Here is a 21,165-nt window from a genome sequence, read left to right on the forward strand (position 1 = left end):
CAACAGTTCCTTTAGGTGTTAGCCCTCTGATTATCAGGACGCGTGGACCCAGTTATTTGTGTCACGTGGGTATAGACCTTCACTCAGTGGTTGTGTGAAAGACTCAGAGAACACTGGCTTGGGATTAAGACGCTTCACATGTATCTAGGCTCACACAGCGCCACAGATGTAGCTACAGTTCTTCAGTGGCTCATAGCCACCGTACCTATCTACACTTAGAAATCCCCCAACAGCTTCAAACACTGCGAGGTTTTGGAGGAGCACTCAACATTGAAGCAAACCAGTTTAGTGAAACTCATTTGAGGGTCAACTTAAACTCTCTCTCTCTCTCTCTCTCTCTCTCTGTGTATGTTTCAGAAGTTATGTTTAGTTTTTACATTTATTTGGTTTTGTGTGTGTGCATATGTGTGTGTCTGTGTGTGAGTGTGTCTGTGTCATGGAAGTTATGTTAGTTTTTACATTTATTTTTATTTTGGTTTTGGGTGTGTGCATATGCATGTGATGCGTGTGTGTATTGTAATGCTTATACACGTGTCCTGCTCCATCACTCCCCATCTTATTCCCTTGGGACAGAGTCTCACTGAACCCAAAGCTAGACAGGTGGCCAGCAACCAACCCCTAAAAACTCTTCTCTCTCTGTCTCCCACAGTGCTGAGCTTACAGGTGCAAGTGTGTCCATCACACCTGCCTTTTTAGGTAGTACTGGGGATTCGAACTCAGGTCCTCCTGCTCGCACAGAATGAACTTACCTGGTGAGCCATCTTCCCTGGTTTCTACATTCCTTACATAATGTGCTATTTGTCTGTGACACTGAGAAACTATCTCTCTGTTGAATCACAGGGTGGTGGATCCTGTGTGTCAAGCAACATATGATATGAGGTACCGTGCCACCATTGTTTTTAGGATTCTGATTCCTGTGGCACGTCTGGTTTGGAATATTTACATAAAGGAACATGAACAGTTACCACTTGCTGCTAGGACCTCACTGCTGCCTTTGTTCTCCTCTTAGAGACAAGGGATAGATGCTTTCTCTGGCGAATGCATCAGGATTCCTTCATCAGGAGCCATGTAGGGTCTACCTGAAATGTCTGTCTATCTTACCCTGGTGTGTGTGTGTGTGTGTGTGTGTGTGTGTGTGTGGTGTGTGTGTGGGGTGTGCTTTGAGTGTTTTGTGACTTCTATTCAAAGCTATGGCTTTCGTCTTGTTCTTTCTAGGTAGAGTTCAGCCTCAGAGAAATGTGATGTGGATATGGGTGTCCATCTGTCCTGTCGTCTCGGATTCATGCTTTCCGAGTGATTAATAAGGGCTGGAAATTTACTGCTCACAGTTTTAGGGTCTGGGAATGGCAATAGCAAAGCATTAGCATATCAAAAATGCTTTCTTGATGCAGTGACCTGTGGTAGATGGGTGCTTTGGATACAGCAACAAAAGTCAGGAAGGCAAGAAAGGAAAAGGAGAGAGAGACCCAGAGAGAGACCCAGAGACAGAGAGAGACACCCAGGGACAGAGGGAGACAGAGAGACAGAGACAGAGAGAGATACCCAGAGACAGAGGAAGACAGAGAGACCCAGAGACAGAGAGAGACACCCAGAGACAGAGAGACAGAGACCCAGAGACAGAGAAAGACACCCAGGGACAGAGGGAGACAGAGATATAGAGACAGAGAGAGACACCCAGAGACAGAGGAAGACAGAGAGACAGAGACAGAGACAGAGAGAGATACCCAGAGACAGAGGAAGACAGAGAGACCCAGAGACAGAGAGAGACACCCAGAGACAGAGAGACAGAGACCCAGAGACAGAGAAAGACACCCAGGGACAGAGGGAGACAGAGATATAGAGACAGAGAGAGACACCCAGAGACAGAGGAAGACAGAGAGATAGAGACAGAGAGAAAGAAAGGGAGCAGGCAGACAGACAAACAGGTAGGCAGGCAGGCACCCATGCATTCATGTACAGTTCTCTCTCTCTCTCTTTCTCTCTCTCTCTCTCTCTCTCTCTCTCCACACACACACAGAATTAGTATAGATCTCCCTTCCTTTTGCTCAAGCCACTAATGTCACCGGGAAAGTCTTTCACCTCACACACATCTAACTATAAAAACACCCCCGAAGTCCACCTCTAATTGACACTAAATGTTATGTTCAAGATTAAGTTTCCAACACATGGACTTTTCAGGGACACGTTCAAACCACAGCTTTAGTTATCCATCAGGGATGAGCAATGGGGATACAAAGGAAGAATTCAAGATGCATCCCTCTCTTGTCAAGATAACAGGATCCTCTGTGGGTGTGGTGGCTAAAACCAGCAAGAGCCTGAGAAGTCAAACTGAAATGCCCACGGCTCCATCATTTTTAGGCAACATCTTCCTGGGTGCTTGCTCAGCATCCTTGGAAGTCTTGAGTTCAGTCTCCAGCATTTTATCGAGACTTGTCGAGGTGATGTGTAATCTCAGCAAAGGCAGGAGGGTCAAAGTTCAAGATCATCCTGTGTTATATTGTATGCTCTGGGCCAGCCTGGGCTACATGAGACCCCGCCTCAAACAAAACAAAACAAAACAAAACACCCAACCAATTTAAATTATGTTGAGATATTATCTGTCTATGAAAGAAAATTCAAATCTTTTATTGTGAAAGGATGTTGAATGTTATCAAGTGCCTTGTCTGTACCTACTGAGATGAACACATTATGTTTCAAAAAAAGATTTATTTTATTTTGTAATCATCTGTAGATATTTTATTCTTGCAGGGGTTTGTGCACGTGAGTGCAGGTGCCATTTGAAGCCAGAAGAGGGCGCTGGATCCTCAGACCTGGAGGAAGTTGTGAGCTACCTGATGTGGGTGCAGTGCGCACTCTTAGTTTCAGAACCATTTCTCCAGCCTGCGTGTGATTTTTAAAGTCATACACTCTGTTGTTTCGACGCATTGCGCCTATAGATTTGCATGTGTTGAGCCACCACTGCACCCTCCAACCTCCAACTTGATAGCCGCGGATGATCTTTTTGATATGCTGTTGTATTCAACTCCTTGGTGTTTTGTTAATAATGTTTGCATCTATATTCATCAGCAATATTGGTCTAGAGTTGGTGTGTCCTTTGATAAGGGGGAAACGGTGGGAGGTCCTCCTTCTATCAATTCAGTGCAATAGTTTTGAAAACTTCTCTAAGAAGTTTTTGACGGGTGATAGTGGGGGACTCCTGGCCCAGTTAATTCTATCACTTCCTTTTTTCCCATCCCGAATTTTCTTTCCCCACCTTCAACCCCCAATGCCCTAACCACGATATTGAGACCCAAGCACTGGACATGAGTTAGAAAATCTGAGTCCGAGGGATGCACAGATTCTTAGCGTCTTCAGGGGCTGGGGAAGGAGAGGTAACCTTCTGGTTCTCCTCTCCTCCCCCCACCACCTCAACAAGCACGCCAGGCTATTGTTCCTTCCATCTTTAGGTTCCTGGAACTCTCAGAAATAAGAGGGCAGCCATTCCCCCCTTAGGGGTTAATACCTTTTCTATGGAACCTGAGGCAGGGATGGGATGGGTCTATTCCACTCAGCATCAGAGTCACCTTCATGGTGAAGTGAGGTAAGGTGGGAATCCAATACTGAAGTATGTGACCGTGATTTAAATGGCTCTGAAACTTGAAGCTGTTCCAGAAAACGCTAAAGTGGCCAGTAAAATCAGTCTTTTCATTAAAATCCACAAAAGCCACAGAAAGGCTGTCATTGGCTAGCTTCCCAGGCCACCCAAAGTGGCTAGGAGGTGGGGAAGACAAACCCCGCCCAAGCCCTAAGAGGGGAGAACTGGCTCTGAGAATTTCTGGTCAACCCTTGAGACCGCAGCGAACCAGCCCATCTCTTCGAAAGACTTCAAGAGGCAAGCTGAGTTCTTTAGCCCCACACCCTGGCCTGCACAGAAGGATTGGGGTCCGGGCGCGAATTTAGGAGAAACACGAACGCTTGAGGAAGAGCCGAAAGACCTTAAGACAGGGAAAAGGGACATAGAGTCTTGGGGCCCTCTAGATTTTGCATCAAGCGAAACCTTCGCTTTTAGAGCCGCGAGTGGGGTGTCCTCTCGGAGGGGGCACGGCAGCCCCTGCCCCTCACCCTGAGCAGCGTCGAGGAAGGGTGTTTTACCATGGCTGAGGCCACGGAGCCCAAGGAGGTCGCTCCGGATTCCCAGGGGCAACCCGAAGGTGCGACAGTCGAGGGACCAGGAGAGCCAGGAGCTGCGGACCTGGAGGGGCGGGAAGCGAGCGAGGAAGCTGCAGAGGCACCTAGGGACCTGGGGGCGGGCGTAGATGCCAGGGCCTCGGGGAAGGAGGAAGGAGGCTGTGGGCAGGACGGGGGAACTGGGGGAGCGCAGGCGCAGGACCCGCGCACCGGCCCTGAGACCGAGACGCCGGGCGCCAGCGGAGCTCCAGGTGAAGCGGAGGCTGCGGAGCGCGACCCCGAGGGCGCGATCCCGCAGGGAGCCGAGGAGGCGCCAAGCGCCCAGCAGGTGCAGGGGATGAGCTCTGGGTTAGACTCTCAGGGTGAGGCCCCCGAGGTCCCTGGGGACGCTCGCCGGGAGCCCGAGGACCCCACGGCCTCAGAGGCAGGGGAAGAGGCAGAATCTGGTCAGGAAGCGCAGGGAAGCGGCGCGCTAGGGTTGCAGAGCAACCCAGAAGTCCAGGCACCTGCAGGGGACAACATGGACACAGAGGCACCCGCAGGAGGGCCACTTGGGTCGGAGAGTGAGCCCCAGGGTGGAGGGGAAAGCAGCCCTCAGCCCCAGGATGAGGCGATTGAGATTGTAGCCGCAGAGATCGGAGGGCACGAGTCCCGGGAGCTGGCGGGCGCTTCGGCTGCAGACACCGCGGGGGAAGGGGAGACCCTAGGGAAAGACGGGTCCGAGGAAGCAGCTTCCGAGGATGCGAGAGTAGATGCTCATGAGAATGGGGACCAGGGCAGGCTCCAGGAGGAGACCGGGGAGGAAGAAGCAAGGCCAGAACCCGAGTTGAAGGAACCCTGCGAGGGGGCCATCCAAGAGAAGCCCCCCGACGGCAGCCTTGATGGAGAGGAGGCCAAATCCACCGGGCACGAGGAGGAATCCCAGGCAGAGCTCAGCAACCACTTAGCTGAGGAGCCCAGCGGCCAGGGTGGAGAAGAGTTGGGGCGAGTGAATGGCCGCAGGGAGAATGGCCCAGCATTGGAGGAGGGGGATCCGGGACAGGAGCACGACATCACCCTCTTCGTCAAGGTAAATCTCGCGCCCCCAGGGCCTACGAGTATGCGACTGCCCAGTCGGTTTAGGTCTAGGGCCAGCACAGAACCAAAACCGTACTCAAGTGCTTCAGTCAGCCAGAAGGAACAGCTAGGATTTCAGAAGAGTTAGGACTGTGAATGGGTTAGTGGTTTGCCTAGCACTTATGAGGGACCATCCCCAGCATCTCAAGAGTCGGTAGCATGAACCATGTAAGGTTTGGAAGTCAGGGGTGTGTGTGTGTGTGTGTGTGTGTGTGTGTGTGTGTGTGTGTGTGTGTTTGGCGACACTCCACTATCCCTTGTCCTGAACATCCTAACTGGCCCTTCTAGTCCTAAGAATTAGGAGGAAAACAAAAACGTGACCAGCCTTATTAGTATTCAAACGGTTTCAGCTAAAGAAGGCTTTAATCCTTGGAGTGAAAAAATGTGAACAGGTAGGTTCAACATGAGAATTCCCAGACTTAACTCCCAGAGGCCCAGAGCTGCCCAGCATTTTCAGCTGAAAAAACAAAACAAAACAAAACCTCGTCCAGGGGACACTGGGAAGTCTCCTATACACTGTCTTGTTTATTGAACATTTTAAGGTTTACTTTGGCAGATTTGAGGATGCAGGAGACTTGGGCATCGTTTGTCTGAGTAATATGTTTCTCGTCTCCCTTTCCATCAGGAAGAAAGCCATGATTTCATTTTTGAAAGAGTCTGTAGACACATGAGGAGGAAGTTTTGAGTGTAAACAGGCACTTTTACAAGGCTTCCAAAAAAAAAAAAAAGTGGACAAAGTCCAGCAGTGGCTCACACCAAGAGCTTTGTCTAAAAGAAAAAAGTTCTTCCTGGGGACCTTTGGTCAGACCCCAGGAAGCTAGAGATAATAGGGTGAAGAATGTGTTACATGTCCAATGAACCCTAATCCTTCAGAAATCCTTTCACGTTTACAGACGGTCTAAACCCCCTTGGCTGAGATTTTAATAAGTAAAAAGAAAAATGTTCCCAGGAGATTAACATCAGGACTTAACCAAGTATCTGAGATGGCTGAGATCTGCCCTTGCTTCTAAACAGTGAGATGGCTCCTTGCACACTAGCTCTATGTTAAAGACCTTAGGAGAGGGCGAAAACGGTGGAGTCCAACATGTTGGCACAGTCCTTCACTAGTTCTGTGGAGATTGGCGTGCAGGAGCAGGGTGGCTCCAGTCTGTTCCCTTAGGAGGACATTTTGCATTGTTCTGGTCACGTGGCTGTGTGATGATCCCGGCCAACCTGCTTGGCCTGCAGTTATGTAGTGAACTGCTCCTCTGCATCATTACCTGACCCCCCACTACTCTGTTTATCACACAGTTGCAAGTAAATCCAACCTCCTGGCCCAGGCGCAAGCCCTTCAGGACTCAGTTCTTTGCCTCCTTTCTTCTCTCTGGCCTTCCCTTAGCATTGTGGGGTCCCCGTGTCACCAATGGCACTGCAGTGGCGGCTGTAGGAAGGTACTGTGTACCAGGGGAGAGCCACACTCCTGATTCTCCCAGCCTTGAAGGCGTGCACCCTCTTTACTCTCTGCCCGAGTGGAGTCTCCTGCACCATTGCCCTGACCATGCCTCCACCTGTCAGCAGCATGCTGGAGTCCCTGAGGACTTCACCTGTGTTTGCCTCCTCCCTGGGCAGATTAAATGTATCATTAGGTCCCTAGTGCAGACTGCAGGTGTGGAAACGATGAGGCTTTGAATGAGACACTGGCCAGTGGATCTGGAGCAAATCCTGGCTTGGTCACTTTCTCCGTACTAGTTGGTTCCTTTCACAATAACGTAGCTCCCTCCCCTAGAGGTTATTATGAAGTCTCAGGAATAGGTCATGCTAAGCCCCTGGAATTGTGCCTGGCTCAGCATTAGCAGTGTCAGGGGGTGTTCCCCTGCCTCTGCTCCCTCCCCCCCAGCTTCTGTGATGTGGTACAAGGAGTTCTCCCTCATTCTAACCCTGCCATTTTTTTAAGGGAACCTCCCTCTAGGTGTTGAACTATCTTCAGTTTATGGGGATGAGAGTGTTGTGAAACCTCAAGCAACTATCATTGCGACTATTGTTCCAAGGTGGTCGGTTAGGGCAAAGGTCGGAGTGGCTGGAAATGGAGCTTGCGCACAGTGGGTGTACATGGGACATGGGTTGGATGAGCCGTGACTCTCTCTGCTTGATCCTCCTCTCCTTTAAGAAAACAAGCGGATCTCCCAACAGTGAGATTGGGTAGCCTCTTAGGGCCATTAAAAAGACCTGCCTCACTTCCATAAGGCTTATCCCACTAATCCACCTCTCTGAAAAACAAAGAAGAAACAATGAAACCCAAAGCAATAAAGAAACAAAAAGGAAACAAAAAAACCTTTGTACCACGGGGTCTTCCAGAGTCACAGAGTTGTAAGGTTGTATTGGTAAACCCCAAAGTTAGGACAGAATCACATTTTGTTACCAGTTCAACCGTGTCTGGGCTCTTCTGGGGCCTCCTTGCATGGGGACTTCCTAGTCCACAGTGACCCACTGACCAGCTTTGTTGTCAGGTGCATGCTCATGGTGGTTTTTCTGGGACCTAGATGACCTGTTGACTCCCCAGAATTGTTAATTAAAGTCTTTCTTCCAGACGCTGCACTTTGCCTGTGTTCTGTCCATGACCTTTCTGCCTTTTCTACTTTTCTTATTTTTAACAAAGAAATAAATTGGTTGTAATTGTATATATTATTTCATATAAATCTATTTAACTATTACTCATTATAACATGCACTAGAAAGTTGTCTACCCAATTATATGGACTAATAATATCACTAGTAAGTCATTACTAAGTCAGCTTATGATCTTGACCATCTGGTAGATTGCCTCAGAGTTATCATGTTTCTAACTTGTCATTTGTTTGATTCAATAAATATACAAGGATGTGGTTTTGTAAAGGAGCTATCGCCATATGCAGCAGCAGGCCAAGGAAGACTCCCTGGGGTTTTGTGTGTCAAATTAATGGCTAATCATTGACTATCTTTATTTTCTTCCCTTAAAGAAGTATTAACGAGGTCACCAGACTATAGGGTGATCCCCAAATATATATAAAATACATGTAGTAAGAGATACATTTTTCTTTTCCATTCAGGACTGGAAAAGGTAACTTCACACCACACGGTGGGGGTTGGGGTTGGAAAAGAAAATCAACAAACTAAATACCCACTGAGGTTTCGTCACCAGGGAAGTGTGGCTCAGAACATTGCTTCCTCAAATCCAGCCTGATTTCTCAGAGGCAAGGTTAGGACTGGGGGAGCCTGAGATATGGCTTTAATGACAAAATTTACATGACTTAAAAAAATCCTCCATCTGACCAGTGAGTGACCCTTGGCTGGAGTTTAAGAACTTTAAGTTATAACAGCTCACATTTGACTAGAACACAGAGGTGTGATTGAGCCTGTGGGTTTGCATGGACCATCAGAGCTGGGGCTTTTTTTTTTTTTTCTTTAAGTGAAATAAATCTAGTAGAATAAAAAAAAAATAAGAAAGACATGGCTTTTGTCTATGTCATCAGAAGTGCCAAAACTAAACATGTTAATTAAAAGTCTGTCAAGCATGGCCACACTACACAGCTGGATAGGATCATGCCAGGACCTGCTTCTTAGAGATTACTGGTCGACCAGTAGGCTGTTGCTCCCTGTGACCTCTCTGCCTGGAGGGAACATGTTGAGACCTGTTCTGTGAAGCTCAGTCTCTAGGGAACGTCCCGGAGAGATGTTATTTTCCCAACAGTGTGAGCACTATGTGTTCTGAAAGGAAATGAACAAGTATGCATCGCACAACTTCAGTTCTCCCCTGAAAACAATGGCCTTCCCTGTTTGTTTTAGGATTATCTCATAAAACTGGATTGAAAATGATATACATGAAAGCAGTACAGCGTTAATGAGCAGAGTGATAAGGAGGATGTGTGATTTTGCTCTCCTCCTACAACTAGACACAGCACGTGTATGCACACTGCGGTGGGGGTGGAGGACATGGGTGGCCGCACCCCTCACTTACCTTAATGAGATGGGGTCTACTTCTTTCCACCCTTAAAACTGGCCCTGCAGTAGGATCACCCCCCATCCCTTCCCTACTCAGTCTCTGCTTTCAGTGATGAGAGGTGAGTGCTCAGGTTGATGGCTGATGGTTTCAATGTGACTTATAGTGAGAATCAAGTTCTACACACAATCCTAGGTTCCCACGATTCCAGTCCAGCATCCCTTGAAAGATGAATATGGCTTGAGTCCTCCCTGGGGACATCTCAGCCTTAGGACTATGGATGCTGAGACTTGAGGTTTAGGTACATGTTTTTCCATCTGCCCTGTGCACACATGCCATTGCTTCTGTCATTGAGCCTTAGAGGAGCAGTGGTGTCTCCTGCCCTTCAGCATGGGCCCCTGCTTCTCACTTGAGGTCTCACTTAGGGCCCAGGTTTCACACAGTGAAGCATGCTCAGCTGCTCCATCTCTGGGAGCACCTGAAGCCACCTGAGACAGACTACACTAGATCCTCTAAGTGTTTCTCCCTGTCATTTTAGATAGGTAGACAATACCTAAGAAGGGAAGGGCCACATAAATCCCAAATTCTGGTCAATGCTTTGGGTTCAGGGGATGTACTGGATTTTAGGATGACCTGTTAACTAAGGATGTATAAAGTTCTGTATTTGGACACTGGGTTAAAATCAGAGAACACACTGGCTCATGTTTTAGAAGCTATATTTTTTTTTTAAAAAAAGACCTGAAGTCACCATAACAAAATACTAGATGCTGTGTTATTATGAAGCATTGAAGTGTATTTGGTTCATGATTCTGGAGGATGGGAGGTCCAAGAGCGTAGTGTTTGCTCCTGGGTGGTTGTGTCATAGCATGCCAGAGGTAGCATTGGATGGGACAGAACAGATCTAGCTAAAGTCTCTTTCCTCTTTACCAATGTTGTCACGAGTGCCCCACCCTATGACCTCACTTAAACCTAACCCTCTCCTAAAGTTCCTACCTCCAAATACTACTAACAGGTAAATTTGGAGACCAAAATTTCAGCACTTAAATTCTGGGGTCACACTGATACTGTAGAAGAAGAAGAAGAAGAAGAAGAAGAAGAAGAAGAAGAAGAAGAAGAAGAAGAAGAAGAAGAAGAAGAAGAAGAAGAAGAAGAAGAGGAAGAAGAAGAAGAAGAAGAAGAAGAAGAAGAAGAAGAAGAAGAAGAAGGAGGAGGAGGAGGAGGAGGAGGAGGAGGAGGAGGAGGAGGAAGAGGAAGAGGAGGAGGAGGAGGAAAAGGAGGAGGAAAAGGAGGAGGAAAAGGAGGAGAAGGAGAAGGAGGAGGAGAAAGAGGAGAAGGAGGAGAAGAAGGAGGAGAAGGAGAAGGAGGAGGAGAAAGAGGAGAAGGAGGAGAAGAAGAAGAAGGAGGAGGAGGAGGAGGAGGAAGAGGAGGAGGAGGAGGAGGAAAAGGAGGAGGAAAAGGAGGAGAAGGAGAAGGAGGAGGAGAAAGAGGAGAAGGAGGAGAAGAAGGAGGAGAAGGAGGAGGAGGAGGAGAAGAAGAAGAAGACCAAGAAGAAGATGAAGAAGAAGACAGAGGAGAGGGAGAAGGAGAAGGAGGAGAAGGAGGAGGAGGAGAAGGAGGAGAAGGAGAAGGAGGAGGAGGAGGAGAAGAAGAAGGAGAAGAAGAAGAAGACCAAGAAGAAGAAGAAGAAGAAGAAGAAGAAGAAGAAGAAGAAGAAGAAGAAGAAGAAGAAGAAGAAGAAGAAGACCAAGAAGAAGAAGAAGAAGAAGAAGAAGAAGAAGAAGAAGAAGAAGAAGAAGAAGAAGAAGAAGAAGAAGAAGAAGAAGAAGAAGAAGACCAAGAAGACCAAGAAGACCAAGAAGGTCCTTGTCCTTTCAGAGCTTGTATAGAATAAAGGATGGATACTGTGCAGATGATGTAGTGTGGAGGAGAGGTACTAAATAAGGCTATATGCTATGCAGATGGAACATCTCCACGGGGCTGGAAGCTGGTGTGGAAGAGACCCGGCAGCTGCTTGCTCTCTCTCAGCTGTTAGCACGTCACGAAGCACATGATGACCCCAGTGAACGCTGGTGTAGGGGAGGAGGTGTGAGGATGGAAGGTGGGGTGCAGGTAGCAGGACCTGAAGACAGGGCTCTCTCTACTGAGCAGCTTCCTATTACATCATAGCTGGGTAGACACAACCATTTTCCTTTCTGCTCCACACGTAACAGGTACCTGGTAATCTCCAGGGCAAACTCTTCAAATTTTCCTAAAATGCTTGGCCTAGATTTGGGCAGCTGAGTCTATCCCACAACTCTTTTATTCTGAGCAGCACTAACCCGTGGTGACTGATGAGAGGAATATCAGAAGGGGTGGGCTCAGTTGTGGTTACAAGAGGCTAAGACAGCTTCCTTTCCCTTACACAAGACATAGGATGCAGCAGTTGTCACTGTCACCCAAGAGTCTGACACTCTGTGTCCCTTCTCCCTGTGTTATAGATAGATGGCCTTTTCCACCTGCATCAGACCTTCACCAGAGAGGTCTGGCATGAGGCCTCTCCTCAGCCTTTTCCTCAGGCCCACTCCTTATTCCCTTTTACCTGGAAGTGGATTTCCCCTCTGTCCCGTTGGCTAGAGCTGGCCTATGCCACCTCCACCAGCAGCCTTTTCTCAGGCACAGAGCAGTGAGACAAGAAGCTGGTTTAGTATCTGTGCATCTGAAACCCAAGACTAGCCTATTCACTACTAAGTGGTTGATCAGCAGAAGAAACTCTTTTAAGAGCCATGAGAAGAAGGTAAATTAAGGTCTCAGCACCCATAAAGGTTTTCCGCGCTGGCTATGATTGTCCCCACAGTGCTGGTCATAACTGCTTTTATTCAGTGACATCAGGATTGAGTCGTTGTGATAGAAACTGTAGACCTCACCACCTAAAATATCTACTTTGGGTTCTTTAAGGTTTGCTGACCTCTAGGGACAGCCACTCTGGGTCAGTACCTGAGGTAGAGAGGACCGCCAGTGGCACCAAGCTAGGCTTTGGTTTAGAGGGAGACAAGGGAACAGACTGCAGAATAAGGAAGCCTGGGCTCTCTCAGAGTGAGCAGGAAATGCCGTGACACTAGGCATCTCCCTTAGTATTAGACATTCACTTCCTCTACAGATTCCATCGATTTGATTTCAGTAAGGTCAAAATAAAATATAGATTAAAGATGCCCATATAAAGTTTAGAACAGCCGGTGTATGCAGTCTATGTGGCTCTTCCATGAAACATTCTCTGCATGTTTTTAAAAATTAGTATACGGAAAGGTGAACATGGAGATATATAATACAATGTAAACCGAGTCTTTTACCTCTGAGTATGAGCTTCCCAGGTTCCCTCCTTAGAGATAACTATTAAAGATCATGCCAGAGACACCTGTGCATGTCAAACTTGTATGCAAATCCCTCTCTGTGGCTTTGCTAATAATTGCTCTGAAGAGTTGTGCCAACACTTAGAATCTTTGCGCTCCAGGCATTTATTGCCCAGAGTTTCTTGGGCAAGGGAATGTTTGAAGCATCCTGCATGGGTCGTAGTCAGGAGTCTGGCTAGGGATGAAAGATTGGCAGAGGCAGAGAACCTCCTTCCAAGATGGCTGACTCACTTGCTTCTCGGTGGGAGGTTCAGCTCCTCGCCGTGTGGGACTAGGTTACTCCATGTTAGTGTCTTCCGGCCTGCTGTATGGGGATGGCTAGACTAGGAATCCAAGGAACATAAAAGTAAAAGCCACGATGCCTTTATGGTTTCCTCTCAAAAGCCCCAGGTGTTGTGGCAAGGGTGTAGCTCAGTTGGCAGCATGTTTGCCTGGCATGCTCAAAGCTGTGGTTTGAACCCCAGCACCATGCACGTGGGTTGTGGTGACATACGCTTGTAATCCCAGCACTTGGGGGGCAGATGCAGAGCACAGAAGCTCAGGATCAGCCTCCATTACATACCAAATTCCAGACCGGCTGGTGATACACAGGAGCTGACTCAAAAAAAATGAAGGTGTGACGTCTACGTTACTTCACTCCTCTGACTAGAGTTACCAAACTCATCCTTCAATGAGAGTGGCGTTGGCATCGCCCACCTTCTAAAGGGGAAGCCAAGATGCTTACAGATACATATCACAAAAGTCAGTTCCAGCTTTAATCGTCTCTCACAAAAACCAGCGCACAAGAAATGCATTGCTCGTTTAGTTTCCACGGTTTGGCATTTTCTTAGAAATCATCTTTTGTGCTTGTTGAAGATATCTTAGTGTTCTGATGATGGTGAACGGTTTAATCAGCCCTCCATGCATGGATATGTAGGTGCTTTCCTTTTCTGATACCCCAACCAGAACCGAGTACTGAACATCTTTCTAGGCACGTCGCAATACCGAGAAGCGGAATTGCCAGGAGAAAAGAGATGCATGCGTAGAATATGACAACCCTTACTAATGTTCCTTCTCACAGATGTGCTATGTGACCTTCTCTCGATGTCCTGTGGGCACTCCACTTTCCCCATGGCCTTCTCCAACTCAGGTCCTGAGTTATCGAACACTTTGAATCTGAAAGGTGGAAAATAATGGTATTGTTATTTAATTTGGGTTTCTGTTTCTGACAGACAGGTGAGGGTGCTTCTCCATCTGAAGGTTCCTGCCTCCGGTTTCTTTGACTGATTATGTAGGTCCTTGGTCTGATTTTGGACTTGTTATTCTTCCTGATTTTTTGTTCTAAAGGAATAAGGCCTTTGCTGGTATGCATGTGTGTTCTGATTACCTTCCTGGGTGCGTGTTGGCCCTAGTGTTGGGGTGACCTATTCTCTTGGTATTTCTTGTCCTTGGTGCTAGGGAATCAGTGTGGGCTGGGGTTGTGCTCAGGTCCCCTCACTTCATTGGCTGGGATCTTGAAGTGCTCTCTGGTCTGTTGTCTTTGTAACTTCTTAAAGGTTTAGGGAGTGCCTTTGCACTCCCCCTTGCTCTCCTTTTGGCTTTCATTAGTGGGAACATTTGACAAATGGAGCGGGTGGGGATTGTGGGGGAGAGACCCGGAGCCATCTTGCTGAGTGCTCAATGTTTGCTGTGCTTTGCTCTCCTGTTTCTGAACACTGGACAAGCCAACCCAGCAGGAGAAGTGCACTGTGTCCTCAGTCTTGTCCCCAACAGGCCACTACTGTATTTCAAGCCCCCATAGGATGGAGGGATGATGGCATGAGGAATGAGAGCCAGCCACTGTTGTTCCTGTCCTGGGTTGAGGCACATGCAGTACTCTGATGTAGCCTTGGAGTGATGGCCAGGGTACTGGATGCATCACAGGCATCATGTGTGTTGGAGCTTCCCAGAACAAAGGCGTTATTGGTCTGCAGATGCGGAGAATTAACACTTTTTTTTCTGATGCCTTTGATGTCAGGACCTTGGAGCCGAGTTCAAAGAAACCTGGGAAGATGTAATCTTTCCTCCGACTTGGTTCTCTTTGTTTGAACTCCAGGGTGAAGCTTTCCACTCTGCTCCCATGAATAATCAGTCAGGATGACGAAGTTTTAGGTTGCTCTCAGTGGCTCCTTGGCATCGTTTAGCTCTCCAAACAGAATTCAATCCTTAAGAGAGCTGGAGGGTGGAGGCCACCTGAGAGGAGGGGGCCGGCCTTTGTTCACTGACACCTGAGCGGATGCGCCATGACTCTGAGACGTCAGTGGCAGCCACGTGGAAGGTCTGTTGTGGATGCTGGGGTGGCGAAGGTGAGTGGTGCCTGTAGCCCTTCCTGCTGCTGACCGTAAGGAACACAACCCCACTGCAGGTAGACACTGCCAATGTCTTCTGGCTTGCTCAGGTTCATCAAGGATGGAGTGTGGAATCTTTCAATGTGATGGATTCAATACAAGTCTGCCTTCTGTGACATGCTGGCCACCAAGAAGTAGCCTTTGATTGTCCTTAATCTGAATAAGATTGGACCTTCATGACCCACAGGGTGATTGGTAGGATCGAACACCCATGATGCTGTTGCTGGTGGTCCAGGTCCAGGCTGGGTATTTCCAGATTTTTTACGAAGAGGTACTTCTTATTCAAGGAATTGAAGCAAATGCTCAAACAGATTGCAGGAGTAGCAAGAAGACATTATTACAGCGGATCACATGAGGGAGGTTACCCAAAGGTCACAATGATGCTGACCTTTCTTTGTGTGGCTTGAGAGGAGCAGGAGTTTGAAAGCCCATGGGGTGTATCATGGGTAGTTCTGCGTCTTGACGGATGGTTTTGGACTAGGTAAACCTTTGCTCGCAAGACATGTCTCTTCCCATGGTACATATGATTTTAGCCACATGTGCACCCTGTTATGCATACGGTAGACAAGCATGAGGCAAATAGGGGATTCCCTAAAAGTGTACTCAGATGACATGGTTTGCTAGGCTGAACTGGCCCACTGTCTGTAGTTCTCATGTTTGTTTTAGGATGCTTTTGAATAGAAATGGGGCATTGTTAAAGGGCTGCCAAGGGCAACAACTTATGTCCATAGTTAAAATCAGTTAGATCAATTCAGGTGTGTGTGTGTGTGAGAGGTTGTCCTTGGTCCCTCACAGATTGCTAGGTATGTGCGTTATGTATAGGCAAAGGTCCAAGGCTGCCAAATGCATTGTTAAGAGATGAATGTGTACACAGGCCAAGCCAAGGACAGCCCCAGGCTGCTGACCCCTTATTTTTCTGTCTCTGTGTTATGTGCTTTTTTTTTTTTACCACTGGGGATCACTTCCGCCCATTCACTGATAATCCTGAGGTCCCCATGCTGGAGAGACCCCCCCTCCAACCTTTCTGAAATCTGATGGTCCCAGCCAAATCCTGCCTTACCGTTATGTCCACAGGACACTGGACACCCGTGTGAAGCTGTATCATCTTTCCCACAGCTAGCCCACACACCCGCTGACTACCCAGTGACTTTGTCAATGCTGCGTGGGGCACACGCATCACTTGGAAAGCTGCATCTGAATGACCTGAGAGTGCTGGCAAGATGGCTGTGCAAAGTTGGCAACCAGAGGTGGATGTCTGGATCCTACAAGGTGGCAGGAGAGAACAGACTGGGGAGGAGCCATCTTTTTTTTATTAGATATTTTCTTTATTTACATTTCAAATGCTATCCGGATAGTTCCCTATACCCTCCCCCTACCTTGCTCCCCTACTCACCCACTCCCACTTCTTGGCCCTGGCTTTTTCCTGTACTGGGGCATATAAAGTTTGCAATACCAAGGGGCCTCTCTTCCCAATGATGGCCGACTAGGCCATCTTCTGCTACATAGGCAGCTAGAGACACGAGCTCTGGGGATACTGGTTAGTTCATATTGTTGTTCCATCTATAGGGTTGCAGACCCCCTTCAGCTCCTTGGGTGCTTTCTCTAGCTCCTCCATTGGGGATCCTGTGTTCCATCTTATAGATAACTGTGAGCATCCACTTCTGTGTTTGCCAGGCACTGGCATAGCCTCACACGAGACAGTTATATCAGGGTCCTTTCAGCAAAATCTTGCTGGCATATGCAATAGTGTCTGGGTTTGGTGGCTGTCTTTTGACTTCCACTCTCGAGCTGTGGCATGTGTTCACCAGGACGCGCGTGCGCGCACACATATACTACTTCTAAAATATGAGGGCTAGCAGAGCAGCGACTTGGGATTCCTAACTCTGGGAGAGTCTGTTGCATGGCAATCAGTGATGGGGACGTGTAAGGGTATGTCATTTCTAGGCTGGTCGACAGAGGCAGAGCAGAAGGCAGGGCCCTGACTGGGGTTGGGGGACTGGAGTGAGTGGGCAAGGGTAGTGGTGGAGAGATGTGCAGAGGAGGTGGCTCTGTCACTGTCAGCCTTCCTATTTGATTTCTGCATATTTCCCTCTCAGAGTCAGTCTAGAGACTGAAATACTCCGTCATTCAAGCACCCACAGTGCAGGGTGTGTAAGAGTGGACTGCGTTATTAAGCAGGCTTTCGGAACAAGGTGTTCCTTTGTTGTAATAATTCCTTGTGAGAATTTTACAAGGAATTAAGCTTTTCATCTCCGTGTAAAAGCTCCGGCTGGTATTGGGCCGTATTATTAACTAAGGATTAAAAATAGCCCTGCATTTTCTAAGCTTAATTCACGTAAGGTGGGGGTGTGGGTGTCGGAGGACATTCTCTTTGTTCACGTCCTTTTCATGACTTGATTTTGCTTGCTGTGACAAGGAACACCAGCAGCACCAAGCATTTGAAAGCTGAAAGCTATGTGGTTAGACAATTAAGCTGTGTGGGTCAACCCCTTGATCTTGCTAATAATAAATTAATTGCTACAGCATTTGACAAGAATAAGCACTATGCACAGTTTAGGATACACTTAGGGTTAGGGGGCTGTTTGCAAAGGTCTGAGTTTCATAGTCTTGAAAACTAAAGTGTATTTAGGAACCAGTTCTGAGTTACAGAGAGGGGAGGGGGGAGAGGGGGAGGCGGGAACTTTTGTCCTAATAGTGCAGAATACCCAAGTACCCAGTGCAGACACATCTGACCAACAATGAACAGATGGTGCACATGGCTGCCCGCCACACAGGGTTCGACAGCCTTGTCAACAGCTCACTTTTGAGAGAGAGAAGAAATACCACTCCACTTTTCATTTTTTCTAAAATAAACCTATCTTTACTTAGGACAGTTTTTATTTCTTCCCTTTATGGCCTTGAGAGAAGGGTGCCCCATAGTATTTGTGTGTGGTGAGCTTGTCTAACCGAACAATGCACAGTCCCGAGGGTGGGGACTTGAGGCCACCATAGTCCCCCCCCCCCAACCCCAGGAGGGCAGACTCCCACCCTTCTAGTTCTTAGCTCCTTACTTAGTTCTTTGGCTGCTTGTTGTTGGTCACTTTGTTGCCCCACTACGGGGCAGACATAGGTCAGAGGGACACAGAGCCAACTGGTTTCTCTTGCTGTTAATGAGGGTCCACCCCGACTCCCCTTGTCCCCATCCCCTCTTCCTAAAGAAACCAGACTTTCCTGGTGGTCTGTAGACATCTTTTTGGGTTACACCAGTCCTTCCCTCTCTTTCTCAACTTCAGGGTGGTCTGCTCAGGTCTCCAGTGGGTCCATCCTGTTCCTGATTGAGAGAGAGGAGAGGTTGACAAAGGTACAGACTGTGGAGGAAGACAGGAGACAGAGGCTGCTGAGCAGAACAAAGCTAGAGCAGGGGGTACCAAGAGGGAGAGGAGGGGGCCATGGTGGTGAGTCACCTAACAGTAATGCCAGGGAACAGCTTGGCATCAGCCCGGAAGAGAGACTCACGGATAGAAATTCTAGAATTTGAGCTGCGGAGTTAGATTCTGAGGTCTGTGAGGTCAGCTTCTCCCCAGAGCCCTGTATTTATTTCATGGCAAAGGTGTTCTTGTGCACTGCCCCCCCGCCCCAGCCCCCGCTCCCCAGCAGTAGTGTTTAGTTGGCGAGTGTAGACAGTGTGTGTGATGTTCTAGTTGACGTCTCATGCTTTTACGTCACCTTGTCTGTTATCCCCTTATGTGGTTTATGAGTGTGTTGGAGCACCCAGGCTCCGTAGGACCTCTCTCACCAATTTTGGGTTCCTCTGAACTTGACACAAAAGTCGTTTCTCTGGACCTAGTCAAAGAAGAGAATTCTCTATAGCACTGTCTCCGTGAAAAGGTCAATAGACAGACTGGACTCATTCCACTTATATCGGATTCTCGATCCTCTGCTGATGCTCACCGTCTCCGAATTCAGTAAGAGCGCGTTGAAGCCAGAAGTCCAGATCTTCAGGACTATAAGCCTCTGGTTCGCCTTACTCTGGGTGACTTACTTTTGGATTTGTTAAATACCAATAAAGCTCTTGCTGCCGACGCCCATGGGTGTCTTGATAAGCTAATGAGATGAGTTCTAAACCTTCCTGCTTCTATCCAGTTCCCTTGCAAGGACAGGTGTGTAGACTTGGGCTGTGTTTCAGGAACATTCTCCATCATGGATGGGGTGCGAGGTGTTCTTTAGGGGACCAGAATCCCTGTCAGGAAGGGAGAAAAGCATAAAGTTCAGGAGTGGATGCTCATCCAAGTGGGCTTGCCTTCTCCTGTGGTGCTGTCTTGGTCCCCTTGACTCTGAAGATTTGCTGCTGGGTCCCAGGTGCCAAGTGTCTCAGTCCAGAGCCCTAGGAGGCCAGAAAAAAGGCATTAAATCCCCAGAAGTGCAGTTCCAGACACTTGGGAGCCACCACATGGTCCTGGGAGCTGAGTTCTGGTTCTCTGGAGGAGCAGCAAGCATCCCTAACCATTGAGCCACCCCTCCTTCATCCCCTAAAGATGCGGCTTCTTTCTTCTTCTTCTTCTTCTTCTTCTTCTTCTTCTTCTTCTTCTTCTTCTTCTTCTTCTTCTTCTTCTTCTTCTTCTTCTTCTTCTTCTTCTTCTTCTTCTTCTTCTTCTTCTTCTTTTCTTCTTCTTCTTCTTCTTCTTCTTCTTCTTCTTCTTCTTCTTCTTCTTCTTCTTCTTTTCTTCTTCTTCTTCTTCTTCTTCTTCTTCTTCTTCTTCTCTTTTCTTCTTCTTCTTCTTCTTCTTCTTCTTCTTCTTCTTCTTCTTCTTCTTCTTCTTCTTCTTCTTCTTCTTTTCTTCTTCTTCTTCTTCTTCTTCTTCTTCTTCTTCTTCTTCTTCTTCTCTTTTCTTCTTCTTCTTCTTCTTCTTCTTCTTCTTCTTCTTCTTCTTCTTCTTCTTCTTCTTCTTCTTCTTCTTCTTCTCCTTCTCCTTCTCCTCCTCCTCCTCCTCCTCCTCCTCCTCCTCCTTCCCCTCCCCTTTCTCCTCTTCCTCTTCTTTAAATAATGTGAATTTTAAAAATACTTTTTTAAAAAATGAGGGCCCAGGGAAAGCTTCGTCCTCAGTCTTGTTCCCAAAGCCCTCTTGTCTCTTTTGCCTGTACCTGGTGTGTTTGTGTGTTTAGGTAGATGTATGCAGCCACCCTTAGAGGCCAGGGCTGTGGAATCTCTCTGGGGCTTGTGAGCCACCCCATGTGGATGCTGGAAAAGAAATGCAAGTCTTCAGCAAGAGCACTGTGTGCTTCTAACCCGCTAAAGTGTCTCTCCAGTCCCTACCCTTGTTTTGTGAGACAGGATCTCCCACTGCAATTTGTGGCTGTGAAGGAGGCTGGGCCAGGTGGCCAGCCAACCCCAGGGATTTGCCTATCCCAAACTCTTCAGCACTGGGGTGACAAGTGTGTGCCACTGAGTCGGGCTCTCGAGTGACTTTCTAGGGATTGAACCAGGGTTCTCCTGCCTGAGTCTTCAGCACTTGCCTGACCACACTGTCTTCCTAGTCCCATGTTTTTTGAGTAACTTTTCTTTTGTTGAGCCAAGATGTGGGCCAGATGGGGCACAACCTCATCCTCCTCAGCTCTCTCTTCTTGTGATGCCCACTGAGGAAAAAGAATTCTCTGGGCCAGGGTCCCACAGATGATGGTGTTCCTGTGGGTTTGGGTAAAGATAGCGTCTGGGTATCCAGTGTGCACTGTTGGTTTAGAGGATGCACAAGAGTGGGCAGGAAAGGCTAAGGCATGTAGTCCACTGTAAAGTCACCATTCCCCAAGACCAACACCCCACCTTAAAATTCCCAGAGAACTCCCATTTTCAATCTACATAGATACCTTTATTTTAGCGACCGGTTGACAGGAACTCTTCCAGAGGTAGGAAAACAAAAATTCACGTTTATGCCAGTAGGATCTTTCTTTCCAATAACTCAAGGCCTTCTGCGTGGAGTGGGGGTGGGTGGGCGTAAAGCAGGGTAGTTCTCTTGAGGTTTGAAGGGAGAGCCCAGGGTTCCCTTTCATCTTGCTCTCCCCAGGGAGAGCTCTGTCCTCACCCTTGTCCCAGAAGTCCCCTGTTTCTTGTAGCTGAACCTGGTTTTCCATGTGAGGAGGAGGCGGAGCTGGGAGGAGGGGCATGGGGTTGTTGGCTCTCCATGTCCTTTCTGTTCCCTTAA

At 47.9% G+C, this 21,165-nt stretch overlaps 1 protein-coding gene across 1 annotated transcript in view; it reads left to right on the plus strand.

The window, feature by feature from the left end:
* The first annotated feature begins 3,797 nt into the window (after positions 1 to 3,797).
* Clic6 (CLIC family member 6) overlaps positions 3,798 to 21,165 on the plus strand; it is a 45,651-nt gene continuing 28,283 nt past the window's right edge. The window contains exon 1 of the mRNA XM_021185242.2: positions 3,798 to 5,236. Within this exon, the coding sequence (XP_021040901.1) occupies positions 4,133 to 5,236 (1,104 nt within the window). The 5' untranslated portion in view covers positions 3,798 to 4,132. The remainder of the gene's footprint in view (positions 5,237 to 21,165) is intronic.

Source organism: Mus caroli, unplaced genomic scaffold, assembly GCF_978045245.1.
Source record: "Mus caroli unplaced genomic scaffold, Mus_caroli_1 scaffold_17, whole genome shotgun sequence".
NCBI classification, from domain to species: Eukaryota; Metazoa; Chordata; class Mammalia; order Rodentia; family Muridae; genus Mus; species Mus caroli.